The 11362-nt window shown below is 56.3% G+C and overlaps 3 protein-coding genes across 3 annotated transcripts; all 3 read left to right on the top strand.

Moving 5' to 3' along the window:
• Positions 1-72: 72 nt before the first annotated feature.
• On the top strand, positions 73-2478 carry BKCO1_4000100 (ribosome biogenesis protein erb1; the record flags this gene model as incomplete). The annotated part of the gene is made up of 1 exon (XM_020275517.1): positions 73-2478. One exon carries the CDS (start codon positions 73-75, stop codon positions 2476-2478), a length of 2406 nt encoding a protein of 801 aa, XP_020134414.1.
• A 499-nt stretch (positions 2479-2977) lies between these two features.
• On the top strand, positions 2978-4321 carry BKCO1_400099 (hlh transcription; the record flags this gene model as incomplete). The annotated part of the gene is made up of 2 exons (XM_020275767.1): positions 2978-3595; positions 3653-4321. The coding sequence occupies 2 exons, from the start codon at positions 2978-2980 to the stop codon at positions 4319-4321; spliced, it is 1287 nt and encodes a 428-aa protein (XP_020134291.1).
• Positions 4322-5297: 976 nt separating this feature from the next.
• On the top strand, positions 5298-8887 carry BKCO1_400098 (wd repeat protein; the record flags this gene model as incomplete). The annotated part of the gene is made up of 7 exons (XM_020275766.1): positions 5298-5331; positions 5393-5471; positions 5543-7083; positions 7139-8079; positions 8132-8217; positions 8282-8426; positions 8531-8887. 7 exons carry the CDS (start codon positions 5298-5300, stop codon positions 8885-8887), a joined length of 3183 nt encoding a protein of 1060 aa, XP_020134292.1.
• Between the last annotated feature and the right edge of the window lie 2475 nt (positions 8888-11362).

The raw sequence follows: 11362 nt of genomic DNA, 5'->3' as shown, positions 1-11362 counted from the left end.
TGCAGCCCTCGGACGCGGTTTTCTGCCGTCGTGTTTGCATTTCGCTGCGAGTCTTGAGGCCGCACAAACACAATGCCGTCGGTTACGCAGACCAGAAAGCGCAAGGCGCCCACCCGCGACATCTCTCCCCCCGAAGATGCCGCTTCCGGCGACGACTTCGAAGGCGGAAAGCTAGAGGGAATCCTGTCGCAGAGCGAGGACGAATCCGACGACAGCGTGTCCGACGAGGAGGAGGACAGCGAAGAGGAAGAGGAAGACCCGGAAGAAGACGAGGATGAGGAGATTGACAGTGACGAGATTCCCTCTTCTGAAGAGGATGAAGAGGGCATTCGCGACCAGATCAGGAGTCTCCAGAGCAAAGGACAATCAGCCAACGGTCTTTCCACTCATACCGACAATGCCAGCGACGGCGGAGAAGATGCTCGGATGCGATCTGCTTCGCCCGAATATGGGTTCCAAAAGCTCGAGAAGAATTACAAAGTCACGACCGACGCAAACGGCAACCCTCGCTACGTCTACCAGGAAATTGATGCAGGGTACGATACCGACGACTCTGACGCGCCTGCTGGACAGAAGAACACGATTGGTGATATTCCACTCACTTTCTACGACTCGTATCCTCACATTGGCTACGACATCAACGGCAAGAAGGTCATGCGCCCTGCGAAGGGTGAGGCATTGGACGCCCTGCTTGACAGTATAGAGATACCCAAGGGATGGACAGGCCTGACGGACCCAGCGACCGGCAAGCCTCTACAACTGAGCCGGGAGGAGCTAGAAGTCCTGAAACAGGTCACTCGCAACGAGGTGCCCGCGGACGGCTACGACCCGTACCCAGACATGGTCGAGTACTTCACAGGCAAGGAGGAGATCATGCCGCTGAGCGCTGCACCCGAGCCGAAGAGACGCTTCGTTCCTTCGAAGCACGAGGCCAAGCGGGTCATGAAGATCGTCAAGGCTATCCGGGAGGGCAGGATACAGCCGTACAGGCCGCCTGAGGAGCAGGAAGAAGAGGACCCGACGATTAAGAGGTTCGATCTGTGGGCTGATGAAACACCGCGGCCGGACCACTCGACGCATATTCCGGCGCCTAAGCTTCCACCGCCCGTCCACGAGGAGAGTTACCACCCGCCGGCTGAGTACCTGCCGGACAAGAAGGAGAAGGACGCATGGGAAGCAGAGGATGAGGAGGATAGAGAGCGGGAATACCTACCAACCGACTTTGGCGCTCTCCGGAAAGTACCCGGCTACGACAAGTTCGTCAAGGAGAAGTTCGAGAGGTGTCTGGATCTTTATCTCGCGCCTCGTGTCAGGAGAAGCAAGCTCAACATCGATCCCGAATCGCTTCTTCCCAAGCTGCCGAGTCCAGACGAGCTCAGACCGTTCCCTACGACTTGTGCCACGATTTTCCGCGGTCACGAGGGTCGGGTACGCAGTCTAGCTGTGGATCCTAGCGGCAGATTCGTTGCTAGTGGAGGTGATGATGGTTGCATCAAGATCTGGCACATCCTGACTGGACGACAGGAGTGGAGTGCCAAGGTTTCGGATGAAGAGGCAGTCAACGTTGTCAAATGGCGCCCTGGACAAGACGCAGTTATTCTCGCAGCAGCTGTCGGGGAGAGTGTCTTCCTCGTGATTCCTTTCGGTCTGTCCATGGTGACTCCAGACGTCGAGCAGACCAGTCGCGAAATCCTAGATGCCGGCTGGGGCTACGCTGCATCAAATCCCTCAAAACACACTACCGCAGATGGCGCGCCAAAAGCACCTCCTGCCAAATGGAGTCGGCCCGGCTCCAGACTAGAAGAGCAAGGCGTGCTGGTTCAGGCCACTGTCCGATCGACTGTGAAGGTGATCAACTGGCACAGACGTGGAGAGTACTTTGCAACTGTTTCCCCGCAAGGTCAAAGCAGTGCAGTGGCAATCCATACGTTGTCGAAGCATCTCACTCAACTTCCATTCCGCAAGTTGAAGGGTTTGGCTCAGACGGCGCAGTTCCACCCTTCGAAGCCGATCTTTTTTGTTGCAACGCAGCGAACTATCCGTAGCTACGACCTTGCCAGGCAGGAGCTCCTCAAGATCCTGCAGCCCGGTGCGCGCTGGATCTCTTCCTTCGACCTGCATCCGGGTGGCGATAATCTCATTGTGGGATCGTACGATAAGCGCTTGCTCTGGCACGACCTCGACTTGTCCAACAAGCCTTACAAGACATTACGATACCATAAAAAGGCGATTCGTTCGGTGCGTTTCCACCAGGGCGGATTGCCCTTGTTTGCCGACGCCAGCGACGACGGCAGCCTGCAGATCTTCCATGGCAAGGTGGTGGACGATTTGATGGAGAACGCGACAATTGTGCCGCTCAAGGTTCTTCACGGTCACCAGGTCAAGAATCAATTGGGAGTGTTGGACGTTGACTGGCACCCGCGACAGCCGTGGTGCATGAGTGCTGGAGCAGACGGGACTTGCAGACTTTGGAACTAGACAGGAATTATGGGCAAGTAGCCCAGTGCAATTATTTATCAGCGACTAATTTTTCTTGCCGCCGATTTGTTTTCGTGTCTATCAAGAGACGGATCCTCCGTTGATCACGCAAGCACGAGCACACAGGGCAGCTTCTCATAGGGGCTCCTTGACGTGATAGTGAATGGAGCGGCCCCCGTGCGGTTCGTCGGATCATGAATAGTGGAAGCTTAGCATGCGGATTTCCAGCCAATGGTTGCGCGCGTATCCACCCACGTTCCCCATCCCGAGCCTCAGAGCCAGGGTCCTAGTCGGGGCGAACTCCAGCACCTTGCACAGCCCTCAAACCAATCAGTTGGAGCACGCGACCAGTCTACTATCATCATGAACACGCTGGTGTCGCCCGACAAGGTGCCGCTGCCTTCATATGTTCCTCTCCCCCAGGAAACCAATAGCTGTGACACCTCCCTCCCCTCACCCCTAGCTTACATTATTATCCCTCTTTGGTTCTCTACCAAGTATGCCTCGCCCCAGCCTGCCGCCTACGCCGGCGGCTTCGACCGATATCCCTGGCAAGCCTGGCCTTGGCGTCGCAAACGACCCCTCATGGGTGCTCCCGCCAGCCGCTATGAGCGACCGCAGTAGAGGGAGCGTTAGCTCCTCCAGCGTCGCCTCCTGCAATGCTTCCGAATCCTCCTACCACCCTGCGTCTCCGGTGCCCGCGAAACAGGCCATCACTTCTGTCAGCCATAGCTCTTCGTCAAGCTCGAAAAAACGCTCTGCCAATCGCGCTGTTTCCGCAGAGGATGACTACACTCTCCCTCCGCCGCCGACGCGCTTGCGAAAGATCATCCAAATGAAGCCGAAGGAAGAGAAGATTGTTGCGCAAAAGCAGGAAACACAAGCGATTGAGGGAGCAACAATGGCTGGATCCACAGCCAAGGGCAAGAGTGCTGGAGGTCGCGGCAAGAAACAAAACAATGGCCACACGGCGGCAGGGCGAAAGATTGCACGCAAGACGGCACATAGTCTGATTGAGCGCCGGAGACGTTCGAAGATGAACGAGGAGTTCGGTGTGCTCAAGGACATGATCCCTGCATGTGCCGGTCAAGAGATGCATAAGCTTGCTATCCTGCAGGTAAGCCGGGGGCGCCTGCGCCATGCGTCCATGGTGTTTCTGACAATGATGCTCTAGGCCAGCATCGAGTACATGCGTTACCTTGAGCGTTGTGTTGCCGGGTTGAAAACAGCAAACAAGGGGAAGCTTTCGTCTGAGTCGCCGCCGTGGCAGCAGTTGACAGCAACACCGCAATGGCAGCCGCCGACCACGGTGGAGGATTATGAAGGATCTGAGGACCAGGACGAAGACATGTCCGAGGCTGGCTCCCCTAACGCGACGACACCGAATGCGCAGACTGCTCAACCGCCCAACCCCGGGCCACCCTCCAGCTCAACGTCACCGACCATGCACCCCACAGACCGGAGTCACTTCTCCGCACAGGTCTCGCCAGCCATATTCCCCGCAGATGGCGGCCACAGACGGCTGAGTTCGCTCACCGCATCGCCAAACATGTTCGGTATTCCACCACACCACTTCTCCTTCTCGGCGCATTCGACCACAACGTCTCCATCTATTCTCCCCTCTCCATCGGTGGTTGGTCAGCCGGAAAGCAGGTCGAGACATCAAAGCTTTGCGTTGACAAGCCCAGCATTGGGGCCCCAGCCGGACTCTCGGGACGACCACGAGGCGACAGCAGCGCTGTTGATGCTGAACAGCGACCGCAGGTCGTGGAGCGGGGCGAACTCGACGGCGTCGACGCCGGGGTCGCGGGGCATGAGTGTGAAGGATCTTTTGAGCGGTTGAGCGGGATGGCTGCATCGAGTTCGAGACGCCACGGCGCTTCCAATGGTCCCACTTGCATCGGCGGCATCTTGGGGTACCTAGTGCGACCGACATCCGGCGCGTGGGCTTACTAGAGCTTGGGTCATTGGCGGGCAGGCGGAGTGCATTGTGGCATTATTGCACGGCACGCAGGTGGACTGTGTTGTGCCAAAAAGTTGGAGTTTAATGTTTGATCTGTTGTGCATTTCCCTGCTTCTGCGCAAATCTCGGGCCTTATTTCCACAGATATGCTTGTCGGCCGGCACACGAGTAGCAGCATCCCGTGCACCGTGTCGCGAGCGCTGGCGTTGTGCGCAGTGCCGGAGTCACGAGTGAAAGCGAATGCAACGGAGGCGCACAGCTGGGCGGATAAATGTGCACTCGCACAAGCACGTCATTGGCGGGAGGGGGCGTTGTGTACGTACAACGAGTGATCGGCATGGTCGGGCGTGCGGCCCTCCCTTGACATCACGGACGTGGGGTCGTTGCATTAGCCGTATTCCAGAACGCGGCGCGAACAGCATCGCGCGCTGACGGGCAGGCACCCACGCGCCCAGGCTTCGGCGCTGCTGCTCAAATGCGGGACCTGCCCGCCGGGCTCGTCGCTTGGCAGGAGGCCAGGGAATTCGATCCTTCGAAGCGGTGCTGGCGGCGCGCGCTGAGCGCTCAGGTCACGGCCGCCGGCGGTTGATGCGACTCGCGCTGCGTGCTTAGCGATGGCTTGCTTGCGCCGCAGCCCTGCGCTCACGCCCCATGGCACCGCAAGTCCTGGCCACTACCACCACCAACCCGACGCGCGCCGTTGACCACCCACCGCACACCAGCCCCCGCCCGCCCCGCCTCTCCCGACCCTCCTCCACGGCGACCCTGCGCTCGCGACCTTCAAGAGCGAAGCCCCCGCTGCGTGTTGCCGAGACCGCATGCTTGACCTCCGCTGCGCGCGGCGACAAGCAGTGGGATGGGGCGCAACGCGCGCAAGCGTATTTCATACGGTAAGCCACCCTTGCGCGCCAGCCCAGTTATGGGGCCGCTATCATCTGACCGGGACCGCAGTCTTGCCTCTCGCCAACTCCGCAGGTGGCCATCGTCTCGGCGTCAATGGCCTCGCTGTAGATCCCTATAACTCCATCCTGTACGTCATCCCCGTCCTTCCCGCCCGTGTCTCAGCCGCCGAAACGCTGACCGTTGCCCGCCCCCAAACAGCTACTCTGGCGGTAGAGACGGCGTCATCTGCGCCTGGGACCTGCATCTCGACCTGCGCCCTGCCCAGGAGCGCGAAGGCTACGGCTCGCTCGGCGGCCTCGACGACGCGCCGCCCGCCCCGAAGCCGGCGACGACATTCCGACAGCAGGTGCAGGCCCATACCCACTGGATCAACGACATCACCCTCGCCCACAACAACGAGGCTCTCGTTTCCGCGTCCTCCGACATCTCCGTGAAGCTCTGGCGCCCCGCCGCCCACGATGCCATTCCGCCGCAGACCATCGGCCTGCACAGCGACTACGTGAAGTGCCTCGCCTCGCCCAGCCCTACCGCCAATTGGGTTGCTTCCGGCGGCCTCGATCGCAAGATAAACCTGTGGGATATCAATGGCGGCGGCAAGACGTTGCAGATTGCGGTCGGAGAGGATGAGAGCACCGCGAAGGGGTCCGTCTACGCGCTTGCTGCCACGAACTCCCTGATCGCGAGCGGCGGCCCCGAGAGCATTGTCCGGGTATGGGATTCAAGGTCCGGGAAGCGCATCACCAAATTCGTCGGGCATACCGACAACGTCCGGGATATCCTGATTGCCAAGGAAGGTGATACGATCATGACAGCGTCTTCCGATCAGACTGTCAAGGTGTGGTCCATGACCGCGGGTAGGTGCATGTATACTCTGACCATGCACAATGACAGTGTATGGTCGCTATACTCGGATCACCCGCAGCTGTCCGTCTTCTACTCCAGTGACCGCTCCGGGGTTGTCGCCAAGACGGACGTTAGAGGCTGCATCGAGATGGATGAAGGATTGTCGGTTGCCGTCTGCCAGGAGCATGGAGGGGTGGCCAAGGCTGTCGTGGCCGGTGACTATGTCTGGACTGCGACCTCCAGTTCCAGCATAAACCGTTGGCAAGACGTCAATACCGAGGCCGACGTCCAGCTTCCTGATAACAAGCATCACCGGTTGAGCTCCGCCACAGCCCGCACGCGCATACCGTCTCCGACCTCTCCGACAGGGCCGTCGTCCATGTCGATGGCGCCGCCAGCAGAAAAGATCCCTAGGAACGCGCTCTTGCGTATGTCGAATGCCGCGTCTTTCCACCTCTTCCGCGATCGTGATCAGGAATCTGCGACTATGCAGTCTGCTGCAAGCTTGAGAAAGCCGGTGGATTTTGTCGAGGACGAAGTGAAGGGGCCGACGCCGATGAGACCATTGCCTGATTTCTCTATCGAGGGACAGAATGGTTTGATCAAGCACTTCCTGTTGAATGACCGGAGACGGGTCCTTACTTTGGATACTGCTGGAGAAGTCATGCTTTGGGACCTTCTGAAATGTGCACCGATCAAGTCGTTTGGCAAGCGCCACCTTGAAGACGTGGCTCCCGAGATTAACACAACGGAAACCGTTGCACATTGGTGCGCTGTCGACACAAGAACGGGAAGCTTGACATGCGTCTTGGAAGAAAATTATTGCTTCGACGCCGAGATGTATGCAGATGAGCTACACTTGGAGGAGACGATAGAGTTCAGAGAAGATCAAAGAAGTAAGTAGCGGCACGAACCCAAGCCTTGAGGGGTGAGTCACTGACTGGGTCAAAGTCAATCTTGGAAAGTGGATACTACGATATCTCTTCGCCAACCTGATTGATGAAGAAATCAAAAGAGATGAGAATTTCCGGCAGCAGATCATTTCAGAGAAGAAGCAGCAGCGAAAAGCGCCAGGCACTATCGAAATACCCGAATCTCAAATGAACGGCTGGAAAGAGGGGTCTGCGCCTTCCTCTGCCACCACTCTCCGGGCTAACAACGGCTTCCATCTACCCGTCACTACGCCAGGATTGGCCATCGGCGTTGCCACTCCTGGCGGCCATTCTCACACGCACACACATCAGCCCACCCATCACCTGCCGCCAACCGCCGAGGAGGGTGCCCAGCTCGAGCAGACGACGTCAGGTGGTAGCAAAGAAAGAACTTCTGGAGACTACTTCTCCACGAGCCCCCGAACACAATCTGCTACGACACCAAGCAGCGCCAGCCAGCCCCGAAAGTCCGGTGAGACCCAGTCGCCGACCGAGGGCGACAGGGAGAACGGCAAAGAAAGCACCATGTTCGGCCGCAAGTTTAAGATGTCTTTCGGTGGCATGAAGAAGCTAGGTCGAACGTCGACAACAGATACGAACAGCAAACCCTCCATAGAATCGCCTACGGAAACGCCCGAGGAATCCGACTCGCGCACTTCGAAGAGCGAAGATCGTGTTATTGAGGATAATTTCCTTGGAGTCATCCAGACCATCCGGCATCGCTATGAGGATGACCTTCAAGAGGGTGCTCAAAATTTGACTTCCGCAATCACGCCCAGTTTGGCCAACGAGACGCCAGTGCTGAAGCCTCCGATTGCAACGTCAATTCTGATCCAAGAGGATAGACCTGACTCCGGTGGTGTAGCGGATTTGTTCGAAGGCACTGTCAGTTCTCTGGGACAGCAGGCGGATTTCATCGAAAAAGTGGCGCCGAAGTGGCTGGGTGAGGTCTTACTGAAGGTATGTCGCCTCTTGCAGATCTGTAGAGCCAATGCTGACCTTGTTGCCCCAGAACACGATTCCTTTCAAGGAGATCGTCAAGGTCTCGTTCATCCTCGAGCCGTACCAGAACATCCTTCCGGCCATCGCATCAGACGGGTGAGTCCAATACTTGGCAGAAGAGCCGAGTGGCTGCCCCGGCGTGCTGACGTTAGACGCTCAGAAACAACCGCCTCAACGCCAACCGAATGCTTCGCGCCCGCAAGATCATGGCCTACGTGGCCGAACGCATCGAGCCCCCACCCGAACAGCCCGAACCGAACGCACTCCGACCAGAGGAATACCTCGAGCTCTACTGCAACAACCAGGTACGTCCTCATCCCAACTCCGTTTTTTTTTTTTTCTACACATCCCTCCCATGCAGAGATCTATCTGAGCGCTCCCCCTCTGTTAACTCCAACACAACAACCAGCTCATCTCCCCAACCATGACCCTCGCCACCATCCGCGCCCACGTCTGGCGCGGTGGCGGCGACGTCATCCTCTACTACAAGGCCAACGGCCGCCGGGAAATCCGGCCCCCCGCGCCCTCGCCCCCGCCCGAAGGCCCCCACCATCTGCCTCCGCCGCCGACGACGACCACAACCAGCAACAACATCCCGCTGAGCCCGCCGACCACGCCCGGCCTGGTGAGTCCTGGTGGCGGTGGTAACTTTTTCGCGCAGGGTGGTGGCAACAGTCCGGCACGGAGTCCGCGGTCGAGCGGGGAGGCGATGGGGGGGAAGGGCGTCCCCGGGGCGTATGATCCGGGGAAGGCGATGCCGCCTTGATCGAGGGAGAATGGGGTGTTTTTAGTGTGTGTGTGTTCTTGGGTGGGTAAACGGCATGACAGATGTCTTGCGTTATCGTTGTCGTTGTCGTTGGATAGTAGCAAGAGCATTCTTGGATGATCTTTTTTTTTTTTTTTGGTCTTGAAAAGAGATCTTTCTTTTCTCTGGTGTATGTTTTCCTCGTTGGCTGGAAGAGAGAGAGAGAGAGAGAGAGAGAGAGAGAGAGAGAGAGAGAGAGAGAGAGAGAGAGAGGAGATACCATCGTTGTTGTTGGTTTTGGGAATCGTATGCTAGAAAGACTTTCTTCTCTTGGAGACGTACGCGTTGGAAAAGGTGGTGGGTTGGGCTGGGCTGGGCGGAAAGTGGAGAATGAGGAGGAAGTAGTGATGGTGGTGGTTGTCGAGATTATGTAGATACTCATTCTTCTTCTGTTTTCCCCTCTCCTTTTAGGAAACTCGTTGGAGGAGGAGGAGGGGGAGGGGGAGGGGAGTAGCTGCAGATAGATGGTGGTTGGTTGTTGTGGTGGGGGGTTTTCTCATTCTTCGGTTCCTTGTAGCATATTGAAAATGAGACAGAAAGATTTTTTTTCTTCTTCTTCCCTTTTAGGATGTGGCCCTGTTTCACAAAGAGGTGTTTGTCGTGTGGGGGGCTCTAAATTGCGGCAGGCAGACCTACTTGCGGGAGCATTACGGAAAATGCTGTTGAGAAAGTTTAAGATGATGCCGTCTGTGAGTGAGGATGTTGAGGGCTTAATCAACTCCCTCATCTCTTTTTTTTTTCCTCCTTCCCCCTATCTATGTATCCCATCGCAACGACGCTTCAACTTCTGAAGCTACTATATAGGTGGTGGCGGCAATGATGATGGAGAGCGGTGTGGTATGTGAATTGCTGTGCTGCAGCATTTGGATGAGATGGTGTCGTTTATCGTTTTTTATTTTTGGGTATCTATTTAGAGTGCACGTATGACCGTGGGCTAAGGGCGGCGATATAGGAAAGCGAAGACACCCATAATAACGGGGAGTAGACCTGGAGTAATGATTTTGCAGCCCAGAGCGATCGACAGTACAAGCATCCGCCCAGTCTAATGCTTCAAATTTCTGGTTCTTCGGTCTTATTCAGAAGATCAATTGGGAGGTGGAGCACGGCAATAAGTCAGTCCTTTAGACTCAGCTCGTAGTCATCCCGCGTGCACGCTCTAGGATTTCGCAGGCCAGTGTCACATACTCATTGTGCGCATGACACGCGTGCTCAGTGGGACGCGGAAACTCCTGATAGCCCACGGTGTGATCATTTGATTACGCTTGATCTTTCCGGCTCTCCATAAAAGAAAGTTTCTCCACTGGTCAGCCATTGCCTCCGCGTGCTTCTTTTCACGGGGAATCAACGAATGGGAGCACCTCCGACACTGATCTTCTGCGTGAAAGAATACTTTTTGCGCTGTGCAATATGTCAACTAGCGGTTTGTTGTGGATAAAGTTCAAGAATTTTGCTATCGAGTAAAACAATGTAATGATGATGATGGCCTACATTACTAGATATCGCTGGAGTCAAGCTTGAGGAAAAGACTAGTAGATTAAGTATCAAGTCGCGCAAATGAATTTCTCGACAATGAATAGACATAGAGACTGGAAGCGAGCAGGCAGTGATCAAGTGGGGCATCAGGTATTATGGAAATCAGTAGCCATTGCATACTACTTTGCAGTTGCAGTAGTGGAAAGCCGAAAGACGAAATATAAAGGAACGGGTAGACCTGAAACAGTGTACCGGCCACGGGGCAAGTGTGCGAGAGTTGCTCATCCACGCGTGGATATGACCATCCGCAGCCACAGCATACAAAGTATTCCGGGGTCCACATGTTTGTTGCAAAGCATTGGCTTCGCCCAACGCAGGTGCAGGGATTCTCCTTAAACCCTGACAAAGTGCTGACATGCTTTCCTCGATCAGGTCGGTCCCCCGAGCATGGTAACCGACAACGGGCGTGTTACCCATGTATGTGCGGCAACGAGTGCCGGGGTTTCCGGGTAAGTGGGAACCGCCGTGCCGCAAATAGTGCGGTTCGGTTCGTTGCTGAATATAGCAAAAGCTGTGCTGAACATGCAGGTCCAAGGTGTGTCTATTTTTTCTTTCTGTTTTCGCTATTTCGGAGCGCGGGAGAGGGATGTGGAAAATAAGAAAAAGCTGCGTGTTTCTAAAGTTAACGACGTCCTCCACTTTAGTGAGTATAGCACATGCATTGAGGCGGTGGCCAGGCCAATACCAAGGTCCCGAGAAAGAAAGAAAAATAGATGGTGCACGATACACAGCATCTGCACAGAAGCGTTGGGACGGCAAATCACGTCACCCACGTGTTCTCGCATCGCATCGAAACAAACCAGCGATCTCTCCCTCTCACCATGGGTAGAAGGCTGCGATGGCGAGCGCGCAAGCAGCACGGCGGTCGAGGCCTAGAACGCCTCTTTGCTCGTGCTCGTTCTC

This window comes from Diplodia corticola (genome assembly GCF_001883845.1).
Source record: "Diplodia corticola strain CBS 112549 chromosome Unknown scaffold4, whole genome shotgun sequence".
NCBI classification, from domain to species: Eukaryota; Fungi; Ascomycota; class Dothideomycetes; order Botryosphaeriales; family Botryosphaeriaceae; genus Diplodia; species Diplodia corticola.
The sequence above is the reverse complement of the archived record's forward strand: the minus strand, read 5'-3'. Positions and strand labels throughout refer to the sequence as shown.